Source organism: Octopus sinensis, linkage group LG6 (assembly GCF_006345805.1).
Source record: "Octopus sinensis linkage group LG6, ASM634580v1, whole genome shotgun sequence".
In the NCBI taxonomy this organism is placed as follows: domain Eukaryota; kingdom Metazoa; phylum Mollusca; class Cephalopoda; order Octopoda; family Octopodidae; genus Octopus; species Octopus sinensis.
In genome coordinates, this window is record NC_043002.1 from 55,094,527 (window position 1) to 55,119,555 (window position 25,029).

The 25,029-nt window shown below is 37.1% G+C and overlaps 1 protein-coding gene across 8 annotated transcripts in view; it reads left to right on the plus strand.

The window, feature by feature from the left end:
- Positions 1-24,505, plus strand: part of LOC115212902 (ras-responsive element-binding protein 1) — a 251,127-nt gene extending 226,622 nt beyond the window's left edge. For 5 of the 8 annotated variants that reach the window (XM_029781710.2, XM_029781713.2, XM_029781711.2 and 2 more), the window contains 11 exons: positions 2,181-2,358; positions 3,490-3,799; positions 7,094-7,366; positions 8,190-8,391; positions 9,645-9,865; positions 10,771-10,969; positions 12,104-12,277; positions 13,185-13,375; positions 14,552-15,083; positions 20,278-20,342; positions 24,023-24,505. In XM_029781710.2, the coding sequence (XP_029637570.1) occupies positions 2,181-2,358; positions 3,490-3,799; positions 7,094-7,366; positions 8,190-8,391; positions 9,645-9,865; positions 10,771-10,969; positions 12,104-12,277; positions 13,185-13,375; positions 14,552-15,083; positions 20,278-20,342; positions 24,023-24,181 (2,504 nt within the window). In that variant the 3' untranslated portion in view covers positions 24,182-24,505. The remainder of the gene's footprint in view (positions 1-2,180; positions 2,359-3,489; positions 3,800-7,093; positions 7,367-8,189; positions 8,392-9,644; positions 9,866-10,770; positions 10,970-12,103; positions 12,278-13,184; positions 13,376-14,551; positions 15,084-20,277; positions 20,343-24,022) is intronic. The other 3 variants (XM_036503907.1, XM_029781712.2, XM_036503908.1) reach the window with 3 other exon arrangements.
- The last annotated feature ends 524 nt before the right edge of the window (positions 24,506-25,029 follow it).

Here is a 25,029-nt window from a genome sequence, read left to right on the forward strand (position 1 = left end):
TATGACATTGCTGTAGTCGTTTGTTTTTTTATTGTATCTTTCACACTGCATGGTTTTTTTTTTAGTCTGGATGTCATTCACAAGAAAATAAAAAAAAAGTAAAAACACAAAAAACAAAAACAAAGTTTGTGGAAGGAAATAATGGCAAACAGGCATCAAATCAGCAATTTGTTGTTCTTTGAGAAAATAAGGAATTTTTTGGATTTGGCACTAAAACAATTCATGTGAGAGAAAAGTAAAATGAATTTGGGTCAAAATTTAGGAAATTCAGGCATTTGTATTAGAAAGGAACCTGGAGAGAGAAAAAGGAAAGTTTTTGATAATCTTGATGAGATTTGCAGAGAAATAAGACTTGTCTGCAAGGAAATGCTGTGTTTGTGGTTGATCTGTGGAATCACAAGAGCATCTTGTGTATAAGTCATACTCAGGTATAACAATACTCGTTTGTACTAAAGGTACAAGGCCTGAAATTTGAGGGGAGAGGACTTGTTGATTGCATCGACTCCAGTACGCAACTGGTACTTAATTTATCGACCCCCGAAAGGATGGACGGTAGCCATCCTCAGTGGAATTTGAACTCAGAATGTAGCGGCAGATGAAATGCCGCTAAGCATTTCGTCCAGCATGCTAACGATTCTGCCAGCTTGCTGCCTTGATGATGATGATGATGATAATAATAATAATGTACTTATTGTATACAGTGCTGCTCAGGTCACTACAACTCATTAGAAAAAGTAGCAAAAGTGCATGAAGAGTAGATGGAATAATGAACAGGAAGTGAGCAGTGAATTAATTGTTTAAAAAAACAAAAAGGAGGGTGAGACTTCAGGTATATTGTTGGCGGATTTCAGGAAGCAAGGAAGTTTTGAACACTGTAGTGTCTGAAAAGCTAACAACTGATGCGGATAGTTTATTCCATGCTTCAGCAATTCTGAGTATGAGAAAATGTTGCACCCTTAATTTAGTACTAAGTCTTAGTATAGATAAGGACACAGATCGTGTCGTATAGCCAGCTGGAGACGATGTCTACTGGAGTTAAATTACAGCAACATTCGTCCTAAACCAGGACTGCCATGTTATGTTGGCAAACAATCTTTACTCCAAAGTACTGTTGCTGAATATCTCTCATAGTGAGATTTAAAAATAGTAATTTTCAGATTTTTCTCTCTTTATATTCAAACTTGATATCAACATTGCCCTATGTATAAGTCACACCTCAGTTTTTTTTTTTTTCCTGTTAAAATAAAGTACAAACTCGAGTGACTTCTACACCAATAGATATGGCACGTGAATTAAATCTGGTTTCCTAGTTCTACTTTTGGTTGGCTGGTTTCTCTGTCGTCCTCATATTTGTAGAAATAATGGAACCACTTTCAAGAATAGTTTAGTTGAAAATTGTGTTATTCTAAATTATTGCAATTATTTTAAATTTAAAATTATGAATTTTAAAACCTTATTGAAAATTACTGTTTGCCTTTAATTTCTAATGACACAGACTTTGTTTTTTGTTGTCTTTTCCCCATGTAATTAGTTGTGTCTGCCTCGATATTAGTGATAAAAAAACAAAAACAGCAACACTGCACTTGTGACATTTTAATAAGATTGCTCATTGTATTTCTTGATGGAATGAATTTCTTTTTTAAACTTAAACTCTGAAATATTTTTTTGAATGGAAACATGTCTTGCATTAAAATTCCTTTTCTTTTCGCTTTATAATTAGTAACAACGACGACATTGTAGATTAATTATTTCAGTACGAGAAGATATTTTATTTTATTTTATTAAATTAAATTAATTTCCTTTATTGGATTAAATTTAAGTTCCTTTATTTTTATCTTCTACATTAACCATCAGTACTAAAGGGAGATAACTTTAATGCAAGAGTTACTTCCCTTATCATATACTTTGGATAATCCTGACGAAAACAGATTAACCTTATCTTACATTTTCTTATTAAGTATTTTTAGTTGATCTTGTTTCGCCAATTTAAGAATTTGTCGTGATAGCCTCCGGGGAGAACATTTAGATTAGAGTAATTTTATGACCACTAAAACTTACTCATAAAAATATATTGTCTTCAATCCATGATGATGATAATAATAATAACGATGATGATTCTTTTTCTTTTTTTTTTATAAAAGACCGTTTTCTAAATTCTCTGTGACTTACGTTTGTTTTAGGTCATGAAAGAAGTCATCTTGGTTTGTCTCCATACCAATGTAAATCTTGCAGCTACTCAAGTCCGGACAAAAGCACATTAATTCGACACATGAGGACCCACAATGGTGAGCGACCTTATCAGTGTAAACTCTGCAGCTATCCTTTCACCACGAAAGCCAACTGTGAACGACATGTCAAGTAAGCATGGCTTTCTTTCAAATAATTTAGGAGTGAAATGGGCAAAGAGGTTTGAATGGAGAAAGGGACAGCAAGATAAAGGAAAAGAGTGATTGAGAGAGGCAGGAAGGAGGGTTAGCGAGATAAAGGCATGTGAAGAGGGGGAAAGAGGGTGTAGGGAGTGCGGAATGAAACGAAAAACCAGATAAGTGAAACAGATAAACAGGTCAGGTGTGTTTGTGTGTGTGTGATGATGAGGGCTTTTGATAACGGTGAGTTCATTTGAATAACACGGTCAGGCCACTTATAATGAAAGAGCTGAGGGTGAGAGAGCCTTGAATGTCTGAATATTGAATCCATAAAAGGAAATCCAAAACATGGAACTCCTGTGTGATAAATGGAGATTTTAATCCTTACCTGGCTCTCACATATTCTCCTTTGAGCACACCTCAAATGCGATGGTCTCTTTTTTCTGCCCAGGATCACCTTTTGTCTTTGAGATAAATTTCAAGAAATTTACTTGTTTAAAAGTCTCCAGTTTTTCCATGAAACATATTTTAATTACTTCATTTTTGTATTTGGTTTGAAAGATTCTTCATGTGAATATGTGTGTTGAAACAAATCTTGTGTCTTATGAAGGTCATTACACCCAATGATTATAAACACACACACTGGTTCAATTCCACTTCTTTATTGTCTGTCAATTGAATAAAATCCAAACAACTAACTAATCAATCTTTGATTAATGTGCTGGTTAAACAATTAATCTTGAGATGGCATGTCATTGATGAGGTTGCAAATAACAATGAAAGGACTTAAACAAACAAGCAACCAGCACATTAAACAAACGATCAATTGGTTGGTTAGTTATTTAACCAATTGACTAACAAAAAGAAGTGATATTGAACCAGTGTGTGTGTTTATAATTATTGGCATAATTATCCTCCCAAGACACAACAATATTTTAATTACCATTTATTTATTGCTAATTTGAGCTCTTAATGTTTACAAAAACATGTGTGCATGTGCGGACATAAAAGAAATATGGTTTGCTTTCTTTTTCTTTTATTAATTTTTTTTTCCTGTCCTAACTCTTATTGCTATGACTTTGAGTTTAGTGTAACATTGAGCTTCTGTTTTTCTATTCTTTAGGAAGAAGCATCATATCAGCACAAAGGAAGAACTGGAGCTGAAAGTGTCTTACAACAAGGAAAGTAACAAAGAAGTGCCCAATGGAGAGGATGCATTCAGCTCCCCTGATACAGTATGTAAATACTGTAACATTGATTTTAAATACTTCCGCCATCTTAAGCACCATCTACGGAAACATCGTAGCAGTGAGGAAAAACCATTCCGCTGTAAGGAATGTCAAATGGGTTTCTCAACAAAAGCGAACTGTATGCGCCATATTCAAAACAAACACATTGATATTGATCATGCTAATATTGAGAACTATATCATAGTAAGTGGTCTAAATTACTGTGCAATAGTGATGACCGGTCTTGTTGGGTGGCACCAAAACCATTTACTACTACTACTACTACTGCTATTACTACTGTCCTATGGCACTGATTCTCTTTGATAAAATTTCAATAGCTCATTCCTCACCAGCTTATCCGTCTTGTGGATCAATGTCCAAATTAAAGGACTGAGGCTGATATCTAAATGTGATGCTAAACAAATATCACAGTCACACATACACATGTGTGTGTATGTGTGAATGCTGCACACACTTGTGTGTATTTTGTATGAAGGGAAATGGAAGCTGAGCCTTTCCTTCGTAGCATTGAGCTAATTTCAAAATATTCTGGCATGAAATTTAAGTGTTCTAAGGGATTTTCAAAATGGGATGTTGTGATGATGCTTTTTTTCCTAACTGTGGGGAGTTGGGGGTGGCTGCTTTCAGGGAAATTCTTCAAACCTCTCTATCTTCCTTGATATTTTTGGTGATCGCCAGGGATCACCAATAATGTAAAGTAATTATCTCTTTTCATTGGGGGTGGCCATATGTTTGGGTTAAACTGTAAGTCAGGTTTCTCTGTGGTTGGTGCAAGGAACACATAAGTGTCTTGTCCAAGTGTTTGTATCATCTGTCTTTATGCTTGGAGTTGTAGACATGCATTAGGGATGTGGGGGCTGCTAGGCAGTTGCAAGTATATATTGAAACTTTTTGCAGACATTTGCTGTTGTTTGAGGAGCACTGTGCTATGTTTATTTCAATAATAATAATAATAATGATGGTTTAAAATTTTGGCTCAAGGCCAGCAATTTTGAGGGATGGGAGTAAGTTGATTACATTGACCCCAGTGTTCAACTGGTACTTATTTCATCGATCCCAATAAGATGAAAGGCAAAGTTGACCTCGGCAGAATTTGAATTCAGAATGTAAGGCTGGACAAAATGCCACTAAGCATTTCGCCTGGCATCCTAATGATTCTGCCAGCTCACCATCTTAATAATAATAAAGTTCTATATGTGAGAGATGAGGAATTATGTACATTATTTACATTTAATGGATATTTGTCTTCATCTTGTTTGTTGTTAACACAACATTTCGGCTGATATACCCTCCAGCCTTCATCAGGTGTCCTGGGGGAATTTCTAACCTGAGCTCTCATTTATAAGGTATTTTTCTGGTGGTGTTGTTGTTATTATTATTATTATTATTATTATCATTATTCAGGTCACTGCCTGGAATTGAACTTGGAATCTTAGGCTTAGTAGCCCACACTCTTAACCATGGGCATATGGCATAATGGTTAAGAGTACAGGCTACTAACCCCAAGATTCTGAGTTTGATTCCAGGCAGTGACCTGAATAATTATAATAATAATAACATTGAAAAATACCTTAGGAATGAGAACCCAGGCTAGAATATTAATTAAATTTAATTAATCTCTGGTAATGTTTGAGAAATTTTAGATTTTTTTCCATAAACAAATCAGAGATGGACATTTTGATTCCAGATTCATTTTCTCAGTTTAATTATCTAAATTGGTGAAACTCACATTTTCATTAACTGAAGTGGAAGAAGCAAAAAAATTCCAAAATTATAATTCTGTAAACAATTAAAGTATTCACTTATTTAAAATGTGACTTTTAAAATTTTATATTAAATTTTTAATTTGAATTTGATTTAATTTATGCTGCTGAAAATGTTCATTGCTTGGATTTGAAAGATTTGATAAAATGGTTTCCAAATTTGGCACCATGCCAGCAATTTCATGGTTGGTGGTTGGATGTCAACCAACCCCCACTGTTCCACTATTGCTTATTTTTATCAACCATGAAAAGATGAAAGGCAAAGTTGATGTTGGCAGAATTTCAACTCAGAATGGAAACAAGGACAAAATGCCTCTAAGCATTTTGCCTGAAATGCTAACGATTTTGCCAGCTCACCGCCATAATTTGATATAATGACTTAAGAGTTTCTTTTAGAATAATTAAAACAATTTCAATTTAACCGTATGTTTTAAATTATCATTGTCATAAACTGTGGATTTGAGAAGTTTTAATTTTATTTCAAATTTAAGTGAACAAATTTTGTGAATTTGATTTTTTAAAAATTAAGAGAAAGACATTTTTTCCATTTTAAACATTGCATAGATGCAGAATGTATGTTTATCTGTCTGTTGTACATAAATGTGTGCAAATGAAGTCTGCAGGAAATATCAGCACATTTTTTATATTCTCATTCCTTGAACTAAATACAAACAACTGTATTTCATTTGTTGTTGACAAAAACTTGTGAATGTTTTAATACTGGGTGCTGACACACTTCATGACATGAACCAAGAAATTTAAATAATTAACTAAAATAACTGTTATCTCAATGATTAATTTAAGAGAACCAATAACTACAGCTAATTCTTAATGAGGCACCAAAGCTAAAACCCTTTTTCTCAAGCCATTGTTATTAATTTCAGTTGCAAGGGTTGTCTCCCTTGCCTTTCGTGACCACAATTAGTCATTAATCTAATGATTGTTTCTCCTTGCCATAAATGGAGTTAGTTTAACGCATTCAGTATGTTAGCAGAAGAGGTATTCTTGGATATTTTCCTCCAGTTGTTCACACACACACTTCCTGCTGTTAGCACCCCTGCAGCCTTCCTAACTCATGCACCTTTCCCCCACTCAATCTTTACAGATGTTGCCTACCATCCTCCTTCTCTCCCATCTCTTCCCCTGTACACTCTTGCAACCCCCATCCCACCCTTAACTGCTTCTGCAACCTGAACACCTCATAACCACTGTCTATCTCTCCTTGGAAATGTCTCTAATTTTCACTCTCTCTCTCTCCTAAGTGTGAGCAACCATGTAGCTCCCCACCCCTGTAACAAGAGCCTTCTCAACTTCTCCTCACATACCTTAACCCCCCCCCATCTAACATAATGACACCCCCTACATCTCTCTTTGGCTTTGTAGACTTGTAAGTAACATGGTGACTTCAATAGCCCTGGTGGTACATAAAAATGCACCCAGTGCCATTCTGTAAAGTGGTTGGCTTTAGGAAGGGCAACCAGCCATAAAAACCTTGCCAAAACAAACAGAGGAGCCTGGTCCGTTCCCCCCAGCCTTGCCAGCTCCTGTCAAACTGTCCAACCCATGCCAGCATGGAAAATGGATGTTAAATGTTATATATTTATGTTTGTGCGCACACACATACACACACACACACGAGATGTAATGATTCTTAGTGATGCATGTAAATGTTATTTTCCTTCATTGAACTCTCTGCCTTTTCTTCCGTTTCTAGGTCCAAGACCCTCTTCTCTCCAGCTTTGCTCATGGAAGGCTTTCTCCAAGATCTTTGTCTCTTTCCCCAATTCCTTCACCTGGCAACAACAGCAGCAACAACCATTCCTATTTGACCCCTGACTCTGATGTCAAACCACTCGATCTACGTTCCTCAAAGAATCATCCAGCCAGTGCTGCCTCCCCCAGCGCCAATAGTTCCATTCTTGATGACGATGGAAGCGATGAACCTATTGACCTTTCCGTTAAAAAATCCAAGAAATCTTCCAGAAAAGTAGGTGTAATATTTGCAATTCCTTTCTTTCTTCCTTCTTTCCTTCCAGTGGATGAGTAAGGTGGTGTCTGTGTGCAATGTTTTACTCAGATATGTTAAAGAAGAGGATGCTGCAACATGTGCAGACAGGTAGAGCAGTTAGGGTTAGGTACTTTGCATCCTGCCGCCGCCCCTGTCTATAATGGATGGATTTCATTTATTTAATGAGCCATGCTGCCTTTGCTCCTCTCATTATTGATGTTCTTTGATTATCAATCTTGATGGTTATTACATTTGTGTGTGTGTATGTGTGAATGGCCTGGTAGATTGTTCCACTGATTTGTTAAGTGATTTCGGTGCCCCTGGAGTCCAGGGTAGGCATGGTCATTCTCTCTCTCTGCTCTCCTATCCTTTGACCTCAGTTGAACATTGAGGGTGTGACAGCTGGAAAGAGAAGAGAGAGAGAGGGGGAAGGGATTGAGAGAGGGGGAAAGGGATAGAGAGAGAGGAAGGGAGAAAGTGAAGGAGAGAGAGAGAGAAAATTACACTAGTACTCAGTTGGTACTCATTTTCAGCTGAGTTGAACATGAAATGAAGTGCCTTGCTGAAGGATACAGTGCTGCACCTGGTTTGGGAATTGAAACCTGATCACTTATTTTCTTTGGTTTGATACTCTAACCACTGAGACACACACACACACACCACACATGTTAAAATAGCAGATTGCACTGGAAAGAAAATTGTTTACCTTTACCATTTTATGAGATAAGTCAGCTGAGCCATGTACAATGAGATTTAATGTAAAATTTATGGATAAAACCAAATAAATTCTGTCTCCTTTCAGACTTCGAAATCGACCGACCCTAGTTCACTGCGTGCTAAGTGCAACCTTGATTTTCAGCGTAACCTTGATCAGCAGTGGCACGTGAACCAACCTCACAACAACATGGCATTGCCATCTGTCCAGCAGCAAGAGCATTTGTTAAAGAAAAGTCCTCAATATGTCTTACAAGAATCAAATAGAATTTCATCACCTGTGGCTTTTGGTAAGAATTCTTTACCTCAACTTTGGTGCTTGAATACAATTTTAAGATTAGTTCACATCTAGGTGCAGGTATGGCTGTGTGGTAAGAAGCTTGCTTCCCAATCACATGGTTCTGGGTTCATTCCCATGGCGTGGCACCCTGAGCAAGTGTCTTCTATTGTAGCCTCAGGCCGACCAAAGCCTTGTGAGTGGATTTGGTAGACAGGCCCATTGTGTGTGTATATATATATGTGTGTGTGTGTGTGTCTTTGTTTGTCCCCACCACAGCTTGACAACCGGTGTTTATGTGTTTACATCTCTGTGACTTAGCAGTTCAACAAAAAGATCTATAATATAAACATGAGACACAAAAAAGAAAAAAATAAGCCCTGGAGTTGATTCATTCAACTGAGGAAATTCTGCAAGTCATTGCCCCAGCATGGTCACAGTCTAATGACTGAAACAAGTAAAAGATATAAAAAAATGATAGCTGTTATTTGAACCTGTAAAGACTTTTCACTGTATTTTGTCGTGGAGAAGAAATAATTCTTGCTTTAGACAAAAGGATGTTGAAGCACCAGGCCAATAGAGGACTCAGAGTGCCCTCTATTGGCCTGATGAATGCATGCATTTGAAAGTGGGTTTTTTCTCTTCAGCACCAGACACCATATTTGAATTGGTGTGAAGTTTATATAGCTTCTGTCACTGCTTTGTGCAGCTGCTCACAGAATGATTTCTGATTTTGGCACAAGGCTGGCAATTTTAAGAATGGGGGTAATTCAATACTAGACTAGTATTTTATGTTTTTGTCCTTGGAGGGATGAAAGGCAAAGTTGACCTTGGCAGGATTTGAACTCAGAATGTAAAGAGCTTGAACTAATGGTAGAAGGTATTTTTTTTGATGTCCCTAACATTTCTGCCAACTCCTCATTTGAGTGATATAAAAATAATAATTTCTGTAGACTAACCACAAGAGTGTTGTTTTTTTTAACTTTTCATCATTCTTGATTGAGATGAATCATGATCCAAGGTGTTGTAGCTGTGACCATTCTGTTTTTAAATTTCAATATCACCCAAAGATCTCCACTTAGCACTGTCTTTAACCCTTTTGCTGCCATATTTATGTTGAAGTAGACTGTTTTTGTTTCAGCTAATTTTTCTTCAAGAAAACATAAGATAGCTTTAAAAAACCCCAAAAAACTAAAAGCTCCCAACAAATTTAACATTGATTGAAATACTTAAATAATTTATTTAATTACTGTCTCTCATTCCAAGATTCAGATAATGGTGATCTGGCATCTGTGAAACAGATTCTTAGCACAGCAGGTGCAAATACTTTCAAAGAATACATGAACCCTGCAGAAGAAGACCTCACTCCTAGCCATGCTAATGGCCATGAAGATATACTGAGCCCAGATGAATACGATTCTGATTTGATTAATAAAATCAAAAGAGAACCACAAGACCCAGAAGAAAATGAGGACAATATAAACCTTGTATGTTTGCTTTGTCTTTATGTATTTCTTGTTTAGTTTTGTCTGTTCAATATTGTAGGATTGAGTGGTTGCTGGAATGACAAAGAACAGAGATGAAGATCCCAAATGGGACATAAAATATTATGCATGAGCAATGGCAATAAATGGGATAAATAGTTGCAAAAATCAGTTCAGCAAATTATGTAAAGTGATGTCAATGAATGAAAAGTAAAAGAGAAAGGATATTGTATTACTTTGTATTGGTTGTTTAATGACTCTATAATATTTTGGGGAAAAATTCCTCTTTTAAAATGGAAGAAAGAATACAAAATTATCAGTCTTTAATTTTCATTATCATCATCATCTAATGTCTATTTTCCATGCTGGCATGGATTGGACAGTTTGACAGAAGCTGTCAAAGTCAGGAGCCACACCACATCCCATAATCTACTTTGGCATGGTGTCTACAGCTGGATGCCCTTCTTAATGCCAACCAATTTCAGAGTGTACTGGGTGCTCTTTACATGGCACCAGTTCCAGTGCTTTTTATGTGGCTGAGGAAAACCAAAGAATCTGCTGAATTGTTCCTCACGTTTTTTTGGTTTTTAGTTTTGAAGTTGTTAGTTGAAAAGAAAAAAAGACATGGCTTGTTTCAGTGCTTCTAGACTAAAGACTAAAGATAATTGATTAAAGTTGATATATAAAAATGAATTGTGGTTAGCTTTGATTAGAAACAGTGACTGAGTTGCAAGGAAATGTAGAGCTGTATGAAAGACCTTGGATGACTTAATCATGCTACAGAATTCTATCAGCATTGAAAGTGTAACAAAATATTAAAAAATATTTATTTTGATTTGTTTGTTAATAAAGTTCCCTATTTTCTTTTTGATGAATTTCAATAACAAATATGTGTTCTTTAATTTCAGATTCTTGACGAATGCAATTCCACTAGTCTCATTGAATCTAAGGAGACTATTTCCCAAGAAACGGACCAATCCAAGCAAAAGTCCCTCAAAAAGAAACGCAATTCTTATGCAGATTCCCCTCACAAACTTAAGTGTCCCTACTGCCCACGTAATTTTCCTTGGGCTAGTTCATTGAAGCGCCACATTTTAACCCATACTGGTAATTAAAATTTTCATTCCTGCCCGTCTTGTCTTAATTGGTCTTGCTGACAGAACTAAATGAGGCAATGAGTTTATGAAATTTACTAATGGCAAATTGGTCAAGATATTTGATGGAATGTCAGCGAAGGACAATTTTTTTATTTTTTCAGCTATCTTTTTGACTCTCTTATTGGTTCTCTGCAAGGTTTTGGATTTCATTCTTCTGATTTTGATCTTTAAAAAAAAATGAAAAGAAAAATTGCACCAGAAATGTACTGAAGTTGATTCCAACAATGTTCTCCTTCCTTTGTAAAGATTCAAGATTATACTTGAGTTTAATGATAATATTGTTTTGACCAGTGTTTGCAACATTAGAAATGGCCTTTATAAGGAAAGCGGCAAACTGACAGAACTGGGTAAAACGGCTCAGTGGCATTTTGTCTGTCTTTATGTTCTCACCTCAAATTATTCTACCAAGATTGTCTTTGCCTTTCATCTTTTTTGGGGTTAATAAAGTAAGTACTAATTGCACACTGGGGTTGACGTAATTGATTTACTCTGCCTTCCCTGACATTTCTGACTTGTGCCAAAATTTGAAAGCAACATTAGGAATGGTACGGCTGGGATAAAAGGTTTGAAGCGTTAAGTTTCAAACCTCCAAGCTTTGAGTTTAAATACTTCTGGGATCAATTTTGTTTACTTTTCTCCCCAGAGCCAATAAAAGGCATATGAGTCAAGTAACAAGCTGATCCAGAAGGGCAGGAGATGTTTTGGCATCGCTTACCTGACTTATTTGGCATGAGGACTTTTGAATGTTTCTCTCATTCTCTCTGTTAGTCTGTTCAGCTTTATGTGTAGGAAGAGAAGGAAAGAGTTCATGTCATTTGTATTCAATTAATTAATAGCAATGTCTCTTTCTTCCCCACTCTTTCTTTATCTCTTGTTGTGTATATTTCTGCATGTGTTTGCCTCCAGTGACAAAAAAATACTGTCACCAAAACCGGGTGAATGTTGGGTCAGCCATGCCTAATCCTCTGCAACTGAACAGCAGTGCCCAATTGTCTCATTTTAGATTCAGTTGGCTATCAGCATTCCACCCCCATAAATTTGCAGTCAAGAACTAATATACCAAAAATATGCTATTTCTTTGCAGGGGAGAAGCCATTTGAATGTCCCAAATGCCATGTCATATTTTCCACAAAATCCAACAGAGAGCGCCATCTAACCAGAAAACATGGTGTTAACATGCTTGATCCTGCTGCTCGTCAGTCAATGGACCGTCCCCATAAATGTCACCATTGTGTCTTTAGTTCATTTGCCACAAAAGGTTTGTTATAAGCCATCTTTTTTTTTTTTTTGCAGTGGGAGGCTTAGCTTTACATTGTCCTTATGTTTTCATCATCATCATTTCCCTTGCTTGCATCGTTGAACAGAATTTTATTGATGCAGATTTTTCTGTGGCTGGATGCTCTTCCAATCACCAACCCTCACCTGTTTCTTCTATGGCCAGAGATATTTTTCATGGAAGACTGGAAATGAACAACACCGCTTGTGCAACAGTCATGCTCATTTACAATCATCACATGACGTCAAGACAAGAAGGGAGACACTTGCACATACATACATTAACACATGGAAGGCTTCTTTCAGTTTCCATCTACCACTAGAATAGAGACATTCTGGAGTTGTTGCCAAATACCACCTATATATAGGGCTTACTGAGAAAGTTGAATCGTGTTGGATAATTGACCAATCATGTGAAATGACAGTGGTTTCCTCATGGCTATTTGGTTTTAATTCATTACTCATACTTTATCAGATATGTTTAGCTCAGTAATCAGATCAACATTTCACTCCTATACCCATACAGCTGTGTTATGACTATTATCCAAGCAGGGTTTGGCTATATTGTCATTGGTGTAAATTGTAGGATACTAAAATAATCATTAACTTAATTACTGATATTTCAAATACATTTCACATATTTTGAGTGGTTATGAACAAGTTGTTACAGATTCAATTATCTCCAGTTGTTAACAAGCTTGTAATGACTGAAGAAAGAGGGTCAGCATAACAATTTGTTATATAACCACTTGAAACATATGTATTAAATGCATTTGGAACTTCAGTTATTGGTTTTGTTATTATTCTAATTAATTAATTTATCCATTTTCTGTTGTTTTAAAATTGTATTCAACCACTGAACTAGAATCTGTTTCTTTTATTCCCCACAGAAAATCTTCGTCGCCATTATCACGAACGTCATCCTAACGATCCAATACCCGAGAATGTCGGATACGATCCTGATGAGAAAATACTGAACCTGTCTTCCCCTTCGACCGATCTACTGAATAATAATGATAATAATAATAATGATAATAATAGAGTGAACAGTTACAATGAGACGTTTCACTCAACATCACAGGTAACAGCCATGTCTACTTTTTATCTTTAGCGTTTTGTTAAAAAGAGAACATCATTGTAAGGTTTTTTAGGTTAGCCATACTGGAGCAATGGAGTAAAGTAGTAGACGAACTTTTATTACTAACAAAGAATCACAAAGCCGGAACTTTCCCAGAAAATAGGGAAATGATGGTTTTGTAAATTTTGTAGATATTGGTTTTCAATGGCACCCCCATGATTAATAGATTTGGTGTGATGGGAATAATCTGGTACTTATTTTATTTATCTCACAAGAATGAAAGGAGAAGTTGGTTTTGGTGGGATTTGAACTAGGAAACGTCAAAGATCTTAACTAAACATAACAAACCATTTTATTCAAGGAACCATCAGTTCTATCCAAAGATATATTTCTGTAGATCTCGGTTTCAAATTGTGGTGCAATGCCTGAAACTTTTGAGAAAGGGGTTAGTCAATTGCGTTGACCCCAGTACACAACTGGTACTTATTTTATTGGCCACGAAAGGATGAAGTTCAGAGTTGACTTTGATTGAATTTGAACTCAGAATGTAAAGACGGATGGAATGCTGCCAAGCATTTCGTCTGGCAATGCTAATGGTTCTGCCATCTGACCACCCTCACCAATTCAAGTTTTGTGGAATGATATCTGTTGTGAATCAAAGCCTGCTCTCTTCAAAAGTGCACTTATCTGTCTTTTGTCCCCAGCTTTCTTTTATGGGTCAGAGAATATTTATTGAAGCATTATTTTACAGTTGGATGCTCTTCCTGTCACTAACCCTCACCTGTCTTTCAAGTAAAAGGTCTCTTATCTTGCACATTGTTGATGGGGTACACTTCAGGCTTCTTTCAGTTTCCGTCTACCAAATCTGTTCACAGGTCTTTGGTTGGCTCAGAGCTATAGTAGAAAACACTTGCTCAAGGTACCACATGGTGAGATTGAACCCTGACACCATGACCATAGAGCCATGTCTGTGCCTTAAAAAGGTTATGCATATTACTGTTCTACATGATAGTAGTTGTTGTGGTGGTAATGATAATAATAACAATAATAGTAATAATTTACACCATAAAACCACTGAAAAAACATGAAATGTCAAGGTTATGTTTAGACAGTTTACCATTCTTAATGATGTTGGCATTTTTTTCATTCTCATTTTTTCATTTTCTTTTATGATTTCAGAATAACGGAGAAGATTTCGATGGTGGTCTAAATGTTAGCAACATCAACTATGAAATTGACAAACAAGGAATGGATGATGAAGACCTGGTCAATGATGAAAATGGTGAAGAAATGCTTCCAGACAATCGCCATTGGTCACCAACAACTGCAAAACTGCCGATCATGAAGTTAGAAGAAAGTGCAGAAATCAACCACTCCTTGTTAGTAAAACACCGAAAAGACCATGAAGTGGATTCACCATTTATGTGCTACCTCTGTGACAGTTCCTTTGATGAAAGAGCCAAATGTTTGGCCCACATAGAACAACAGCACAACACACAATGGCAAGTTGTTGCCGCCAAAATAAACATTGATAATATCGAGTATTTTTGCAACAAAATGGACCATATCGTTTCTCAAAGATGTAAAATGTCTGCCAACGTTGATGCTAGCCGGAAGACTGATTATTTAAGCAGAAAAGTTTATTGCTCATTCTGTGCCCAGAGGTTTTGGTTTTTACAAGACTTGCGGTGCCACATGCGATCTCATACTGGTAAATATTTTTAAGACAGACTTTAGCTTTGGCAGTGCCCCAGGATGGGCTGCAGCTTTTCAGCTGAAACTAATTATAGATAGTGACAAAGGAAAAGAAAAAAAATATGCTAGACAGTTTATTGGTGAATTAGCAGAATCGGTAGAGTGTCAGATGAAATGCCTTGTGATATTTAGTTATGGCTCTTTACATTCTGGGTTCAAATCCTGCCAAGATCAGCTTTGTTGATACAATAAGTACCTGTCACATACTGGTGTCATTATAATTGACTAATACCGCTCCCCTCAAACTTTTGGCCTTGTAATTATGTTTGACATTATTATTTTTATTATAATCATTATTATTATCATGAAAAGTAATGTGAGAAGCTGGCAGGATCGTTAGCTGCCAGGTAAGATGCTTAGCAGCATTTTATCTGTCTTTACATTCTGAGTTCAAATTCCACCAAGATTGACTTTGCTTTTCCTCCTTTTGGGGTCGATAAAGCAAGTACCAGTTGTACACTGGGGTTGATGTAATTGACTTATGCCCTACCCCAAAATTGCTGGCCTCATGCCATTATAATTGTTGTTGTTGTTTCATTAAGTTTTGCATGACCCCTTTATTAATGTGAACCCTATCACTCTTCAGAGGTTGAAGTAAATAATCTGTGACGTGATATATTTTTTTTGTTTTTCTATGCATTACATCAGTATTTTTGGAAAGTTGTGTGGGTTGGATATTTCTGCAAATATACACATTTACAAGTAACCTTTTCATCTTCCTATTTTCCTTGAGGAAAATGTTTAACAGCCATATTTCTCTTTATACCATCTACCACTTTATCTTTGCATATTTTGAAGTGGTGGTCACACTTAGAGAGGTAACTGGGGCAGGCAAGCAATGGAATCAGTTAACAACTTAGAGCTTGGTGATTGAAGAAAATCTTTAAGTGCGAAGGCTGTTTTTAAGGAGACAAAATAAAATAGTTTTGCATATGTTAGACTCAGGTGAAAAATGGGGCAAAATAATCTCTTTAATTTGATTGAGGTGGGTATTGTATGCATTTAGTAAGGTCAGAGGAAGAGAAACTAATGTGGTTTAATAGTTTCAAAGACAGGTGATGGGTACATTGTAGTTTGATGTCAGTAGCTTTTTAGCATTTGAATAGGCCACCTCCAACCCAAATATTTTACCTATTTTATTTTCAAACTGGCCTTGTGCAGCCTCTCACACTTACACAACAATATCATTGTAAAAATAAGGGTGTTGAGCTGGCACAATTATTAGCATGCCGGGTGAAATGCTTAGTGGTATTCATCTGCTATTACATTCTCAGTTCAAATTCTGCCAAGGTCAACTTTGCCATTCATCTTTTTGGGGATAGATGTAATTGACTTAATCCCTTTGTCTGTCCTGTGGGCAATAAAGAAATAAATATCATTGTAAAAATAAACAATGATATTGTCAAAATCTCAAAGCTACGAGATAATGCATGACTAATGTAGAAGAATGTGAATAAATAAGCTTTACATTTGACAAAGATAATCTGAATGTTAAACGGTTTAACATGTCAGCAATGACATTTTTCTGTGGAAGGAATAAATTTTTTGTTCTTTATCAATGGAAATTCATCAATTGCAAGTTAAATTCCACTTCTTGGAATCCCCTTATTATTGTTTCTAGCAGCTTTTTTTTTTCTTGGGGACCATATATTATCTGAGTTGACTAACCTCGAATAAGATTAAACATTACAAATTTAAGTAAACACTTTCAATCTAAGATTTGATCACTCAACTGATGTTAGTGCAATATATTGGATCTTTTGAGAGTTTAATTTTTTTTTGGACAAACTCCTCAGAGAAGTGCATTCGACCTCTGTATGCAGTGACCTCATTATTATTATTATTATTATTACTAAAGATGGTTAGGTCACAAGATCATTAGCATGGAGGACAAAATGCTTAGTGGCATTTCATCTGTCCTTATGTTCAGAGTTCAAATACTTCCAAAGTCAATTTTGCCTTTTGTCCTTCTGGGGTCATAAAATAAGTACCAGCTGAGCACTGGGATTGATGTAATTGACTATCCCCACCCCACCCCAACTGCATCTACCACAAAAAAAAAACAAATTCAACCTTTTGCCTAATGTAGAGAGGATTATTATTATTAACACACAACTGGTAGAATTGGTAACTTTGAATGGAGGATAATATTAATCTAATTTCGATTTGTTCCTCTGTGTTTAGGGTTCAAATTCTGTCAGGGTTAAGCTTTGTCTTTTATCAATAAAATAAGTTCCAGTAATTTGGTGAAACAATTCAGTAGACAGATCTGATTTCTGAAAATTGAAATTTGTTTTGGAATGAGGAGAGACTGAGTATATTACAGGTACTTATTATTTTATCTTTCACTTGTTTCAGTCATTAGACTGTGGCCATGCTGGGACACCAATGCCCTGAAGAATTTTTTTTTAAGCCTGGGACTTATTTTACTGAACTGCTAAGTTACAGGGATGTAAACACACCAACATCGGTTGTCAAGCAAAGATGGCAGATAAGCACAGACACAAAGGCACACACACACACGTGAATATGACAGGCTTCTTTCAGTTTCTGTCTACCAAATCCACTCACATGGCTTTAGTTGGTCCAGTACTGTAGAAAAAAAAAAACATTTGCCTAAGGTGCCACACAGTGGGACTGAACCCGGAACCATTTGGTTGGGAAGCAAGCTTCTTACCACACAGCTACATCTGTACTTGGTATGTGGAGATTTCATTTGATCAAGAGAAGCCATGAAACAAATATTTGAATTTCCATAACCTCCTCTATTGTCATTTTTACCTCTGCATTGATTATTTTTCCATTTGCCTGACTTTAGCATCACCTGTAGCTTATGTTAACATGATGATAAGTAAGAAATCTTATCACAATTTCTTAGCTGGCTGCACCCTCCTCCTCCTCTAACATCAGTTTTCTGTTTAGGCATGGGTTGTACAGTTCGACAGGAGCTTGGGAGCCAGAAGACTCATCAGACCCCAATACCTGCATGGTTAGACACCCTTCACTTATGCCACCCACTTTACTGGGCATACTGGGTGCTTTCTATGTGGCACCAGCATGGGGGGGGGGGGTGTCACCAAGTAACTCACAAGAGCAGACCCTTCAAATGTGTGGAGTGTCTTTATTGAGGGAGGTGATGAGAGGTTGAAGTATGACAGAGGGATAGAGACAGGTGCCTTGAAGATACATGGTTACCTTTCATTGGAAGGGGAAGAAGAGGGTGGTTTAAGATGTTAAATAGATAACAAACACAATGTCTGGTACCTTTTACAGAAAATAATTGCAGGTAGAGGAAGTGGAGTGGTTATGACTCGCTCAGCCGTAAGAGTTGGTCAAAGATGGCATGACCAATACTCATGATCTTCATAGAGTCTTCCAGATTGGTGAGATCAATACGATTGATGTTCAGTTTAAACATGACTTTGTGGTTAAGAAATTCACTTGACAGTCATGTGTTCTTAAATTTAGTCCTACTGCATGGCATCTTGGACAGGTGCCTGTTATGAAAACCTGAGGTAGACCGATGCCTTTTGTGAAATTGGGAGACGGGAACTGCAAAAGCCTAATATGCATGTGTCACGTCTTTCCTTGGGTAGAACAGTGTCTTTACTGATGTTTTTTTTTAACTTAGTGGTGCAACAAATAGAGAATGTTCAGCTAAGTGAAAGATTTAAAAGTAAGTCACAGAGTTGATGTGAATAACTACAACCCTTCAATGTAGTGCTACAGCATGGCCACAGTTCAAGAACTGGAGCATGTGCAAAGTGAATGGGATGTCTACAGGAAAAACATGAACAAGAGGTATTCTAAAGTGTTGTAATGGCAGGAAGGAAGAATTTTGAGAAATGTACAGGATGGGGATGTGGAGGTGTGTCTCTTGTATAAGAGTTGACTGGTTCAGAGAAGCAGGGAACCATTGTAGTAGTGGCGATTAAAGAGGCAGGGAACCTATTTCAAAGATATGGCTTGCCAAGAATTTACTACCATTGACCAAAGCCCTGTGAATGAATTTAATTGACAGAAACAGAAAAAAAGCCCATTGAATGAAGTTACGCATGTGTACATATATGTGTATATATATGTGTGTGTTTGTGTTTTATGTGTTTGTGTTTTATGTGTTTGTTTATATTGTATTTTCCTCCTATGAAAGTCAAAGCTATGAGTGGTAGTGGATACACTGTCCCTTCAGCTGAAGGGATTGTCTTGCAAGTTACTCCCAACCCTGTTGATGCTGGTGTCACATAAAAAAAGAAAAAAAAAAGCACCCAGTACACTCAGTAAAGAGGTTGGTGTTAAGAAGGGCATTCGACCACAGAAACCATGCCAAAGCAGACAAATGGAACCTGGTGCAACCCTGGGCCTTACTAGCTCCTGTCAAAGCATCCAACCGATGCCATGGAAAATAAGCGTTAAATGATGATGATGATGAATTGGAAAACAGATGTAAAAATAACTGAATGGATTCTGTAGAGTCCTCGAAAAGGTCAATACATCAGCTGTGGCATTTGGTACTCAAATTTTGCACTCATCTTTAAAAACATTTTAATTTTATTTGTTAATTTCTCTGAATTTGGAAAACATTTTTCAAGAATGAAAATGATATAAAAAAAATTTCTTGTTTTTTCAAATTGTTCCAAAAAGTGTTCTGTGACCAATCTTTAGGAATTGTAAACTCTCCTGTATTCTCTGTGGATTTGGAAACTCTTTCAATTTGGTGTGGTTGTGTGGTAAGAAGTTTGCTATGCAACTGCATAGTTTCAGGTTCAATCTTACTGCATGGCACATTGGGAAAGCATCTTCCACTATAGTCCTGGGCCAACCAAAGCCTTGTAGATGGAAACTGAAAGAAGCCTGTTGTATGTATGTGTGTGTATGTTACTGTCTCTTTGTCTTGACTTCATGCTTTAGTTGTAGACGAATGTCACCATCAGGCAAGCAATGTCCTATGTCTCTAATCTTTCATGAAAACATGTCTGGTGATGGGGATATATTACACCTTGCTGGGAAACAGGTGACAGGAAGGGCATCCAGCTGTAGAAAATTCATTTCAGCAAATTCTGTCCAACCCATGCAAGCATGGAAAAGTGGACATTAAGATGATGTTGATGGTGATGACTAGTATTATTTATATTTTTATTTTATTTCTGCAGTTAATAATTTTATTGAAGAAAACCAGGACCAATCGAAATCAGATTCAGAAATCAACAGAACAAAAGTAAGTCACAGCCAGTTCCTTTTTATTAATTTTATAATCATTTCATCTGTTTGTTGTTAGTTTTTGAATTTTATTTTTAATTCAATCAAAAAGGAAATTTTCCCCTAGTATTTTGCATGCTTTAATAAAGAGAGAGAGAGAGAGAGATCCCTAAAGAGGCTTTATACATATACAAGGTCTGGTCAGAAAGTAATGGGACTGTTGCTATGGTAACAGAGCTAAAGTGTGCAGAGTGAAGCCACTTGGCACAGATGGACCTTGAACTCTGTCGTGCATGCACACTAAGTTATAATGTTCTCACTCACTTTTGTTGTTTGTAGCAGTGCTTGGCAGTAAAGTGTGTAGAGTATGGTCATCTCAAAAGGAAGATAGGGATTCAGCTGTTCAGGATCTCCTTGTGTCAAGGAAGATGGAAACTCTTTGAAAATGGTCATAGCAGGTGATGAATTGTGGGTCTATGGCTATGACCCTTTCCTTTTTCCAAAAATTCCCACTTGAAAAGAGCGAGATTTCAAGATGAGGAAATTGAAGAGAATGCTTCAAGGCAACTGCTCACTACCCCCAAAAAGAGGTTCCAGGAATGCTTCCATCAATGGAAACAATACTGGATATAAAGTGTATAACTTCAGAAGGGGACAACTTCGAAGGAGATTAAATGCCAGGTTGATATGGGTTGTAGTTTTCTTTTTATAGCACCAGTCCCCCGAAGTATCTGCTTATCATATCTAATGTATATAAGCCATTTGAAAGGCATGATGCTGTTAAAAACACATATATGAGTGCAAGATGAAATAATATCTCAGCAATGACTCCTGAGAATGATAGACATATCTCTGCCTTTTTGGGTCGTGTCCATGATGTATACCCAATAGCCATATTCCTAGACAAAATCTGTCCCCACTGACACTGCAGAAAGCTTGCCAAGCTGAAATAAACTCAGCATATGCATCTAGAACAGCACTGAATTAAAATAGACCCCTGTTTATCACATCTAATATATGTTACTTATGATGAACAGATGGCTAGTTTTTAATTTAGTGCTGTTTCAGTTGTGCACACTGAGTTTCTATTCATACTGTGCCCTAAAGGGAACTCAACTAATTGGTTGAAAACCTTACCTCATGAAACAATAATCTGTTTTAAGTTAGTAGGGTGTGATCTGAAAAAGATTTAGCTGCTGTTTCTAGAATGTCTATAACTATATGAGTAGGTGTGGCTGTGTGGTAAGAAGCTTGCTTGTCAACCACACGGTTCTGGGTTCACTCCCATTGCATGACACCTTGGGCAAGTGACTTCTGCTGTATCCTTAGGGTTACCAAAAACATTGTGAGTGGATTTTGTTGAAGGAAACTGAAAGAAGCTTGTCATATATATATGTCTGTGTGTGTGTATTTGTCCCCAACCACTGCTTGACAACTGGTGTTGGTGTGTTTATGTCCCCATAACTTAGGGGTTCAGCAAAAGAGATTGATAGAATAAGCACCCAGCTTTAAAAAAAGGAAATTAAATCCTGGGGTTGATTCATTTAACTGAAAATCCTTTAAGGTGGTACTCCAGCATGACCACAGTCCAATGACTGAAATAAGTAAATGAAAAGCTAAATTAATAAGCCATGGATTCAGTGGCTGGTTTTGAGTGAAGAGGGTGTGATTTGGGTAAATCTATAGTTTCACACCAGACTCGATTTTGGTACTAAATAATTTTTTTCTGTGTTTCTTTTTTGGGGTGGTGGTGCAATCGTCTTAGTTGACCTCTTAAGCTGTCGGAAATGCATTCTTTCCATGGAAAATAGAGGCAGAGAACCTTGGAAATTCCCTTTCCCGACTCCATCCCCTGCATTTTTTTCGTTGCAATTGTCTTAATTGACATCATACATATAATCAGTCAATTCCATCTACAGATTGGATATTCTAATTAAAATGTTTGTTTGCTGGAATTGAGCAGATGAGCAAACGTTGCTTTTGTTGTTCCTCTAACTAGACAGAAGTGTGATGAAGCAACATTGCTTCCACCAATTTAAAAATACATCAAACCTGGCTCAGTTATCTACAGTGATTCTTGGTACAAACATTGGGTTATCAGCATTACATGATAAAGCACAAAGAAAATTTTGTTGACACCCACATGCATCGAACATTTTTGGTGAGATTTAAAAGAATGAGTGAAAAGGCCGGCTATTCGTTCAAACTATCTACACCAATACCTGGCCAGGTATTTATTTATCTCTGCTACATAATCAGCATCATTGTTTAATGTCCATTTTCTATGCTGGTATGGGTTGGACAGCTTGACTGAGGTCTGGAAAGCTAGTAGGCTGCACCAGCCTCCAATCTGATCTGGCAGTGTTTCTACAGATGGATGCCCTTCTTAGCACCAATGACTGAGTGTAGTGGGTGCTTTTTATATGCCACTGGCACAGGAGCCAGTCAGGCAGGCCTGGCAGTGATCACATTCAGATGGTGCTTTTTACATACCAAGAGCCACTCAGTGGGTACTGGCATCAGCCATGATTGGTTGGTGGTTTTTACATGCCACTGGCCACAGCTATGATATTGGTTTTACTTGACTCAACAGGTGTTCTCACGCATATATTGCTTGTTTCATCAGGGTTATACTTAACAGGGCTGGACGTGCATGGCTGCAATCTCACTTTAGTTGCTGGGTCTTCTCAATTACAGCATATTTCCAAAGGTCCTGGTCTCCTGTCATTGCTTCTGTGAGGCCCAATGTTTGAAGGTCATGCTTCACCACCTCATCCCATGTCTTTCTGGGTCTACCTCTTCCACAGGTTCCTTCTACAGTTAGGGAGTGGCACTTACACACAGTCTTCATTCATATGTAACACATGACCATACCAGTGCAGAAGCCTCTCTTGCACACCACATCTGATGCTTCTTATGCCCAACTTTTCCCTCAGGGCACCTGCACACTGGCATTACACATCCAGTGGATCATACTAGCATAATTTCTTTCAAGTATTCATGGCCCATGTTTCACTGTCGTATAGCATGGCAGTTCACACACATGCATCATACAGTCCACCTTTCATCCTGAGCGAGGTCCTTAGTTGCCAGCAAAGGTAGGAGCTCCCCGAACTTTGCCCAGGCTATTCTTACTCTAGTTGCTACCCCCACCACAGACTTGGTCATGGAAACTATTAACTACTCCTAGTTTCTCCCGCTGGCATGTGATCGAATCTGTTTTCTGTACAGAAAGCAAAAATAATTGCTGCACCAAAATTATATACAGATTGCCAGTAAAGGATCAATTCCTGCACAAATCTGGAGACAGAAGATATACAGGACAACTCTAAGCTCTGCTCCCCTGTTTTTTGCAGAAAAATGCATTTCCAACAGCATATTAGGTTAACTAAGACAACACCACCCCCTCAAAAAAAAAAAAAAAAACGCGTGGAAAAATTATTTTGTACTGAGTCTGGTGTGAAGCTATAAATTTACCGTGATTTGAAAAAGATTTGGCTGCTATTTCTAGAATGTGGATAACTAAATAAGCAATAGGAGAAACCACTACATGGATCCCTTGTATGCTAGAAATAGACATCAAACCGTCTTACCACAAAATCTGTGTTCTCATAAGCTGTAGATTGAAAGGCTAGAGTACAAAATGTCCAATGCGTTGGTTGATAATTAAATCTGTGTCTTTGTTTTGGCTCTTTTCAGGGTCAACTGCCCATGGAAATAGCATTCGAGGAGAGTCAAGAGGATTGTAAGAGTGACATCCTTCCTGAAATATTGGGTCTCAATGAATCCGACATTGAGAAAATGTTAGAAAATGCTACTTCAGGGGGTAACTTGAGTTATATTGCTTCAGACAAATAATGAGGGCATTTTATTGGACACAACTCCTTGTTGGAGAAAATGAAGAATGTTACAAATTTCAAGAGAAAACAAGAAAAAAAACAAAACAAAACAAAAAAGACAAACCTGTTCCCTTTCTCAACTTGTTATTTGGCTGGGAGCATTCTTGACCCCAAAACTTGTTGGATTCCATAAATATCGGATGAAGATTTCGCTTATTTTTTATTTTCATTTTTTTCCTGGTTTCTATTTTTTTAAAAAACTTGTTGGAACTTCAGAGTTGATATTGTTTCTAATCTTTATTATCAGTTTTGTTATAAATTAAAAAGAAAAAAAAATATATATTAAAAATATATATATATATATGTCAACCTTCTCCCTCCTACTAGAAACATGTGTGTGTGTTTATAAATGTATTTATAGTAAAGGTTCCTGGTTTAGTTTTGGCATATTCAGCTCAGGATCATGTGGTCATGGGTTCGATTTCCAGCAGTGCATTGTGCCCTTAAGCAAGACACTTTATTTCCTGTTGCCCATGAGTCGTACCAGTAATTCAAATGGGTTGGCCTTGTCACATTCAGCATCAGGCTGAATCTCCCCAAGCACTCCACAGAGTGCTCAACTGCTTGCTCATTAATTTCATGAGCAGGCTGTTCTGTTGATCAGATCAACCGACAACCTACCAGTTATATATCTATGTATGTATGCCTGCTTGCCTATGTGATTAAGAGGTTTGCTTGGCAATCATGTGGTTTTAGGTTCAGTCCCATAGTATGCCACCCTGGAGTAACCAATACCTTTCAAGTGAAATGCAGTTGGTGGAAACTGTGTTGAAGTCTGTCATCTATTTCCACACACTCATGTGTATG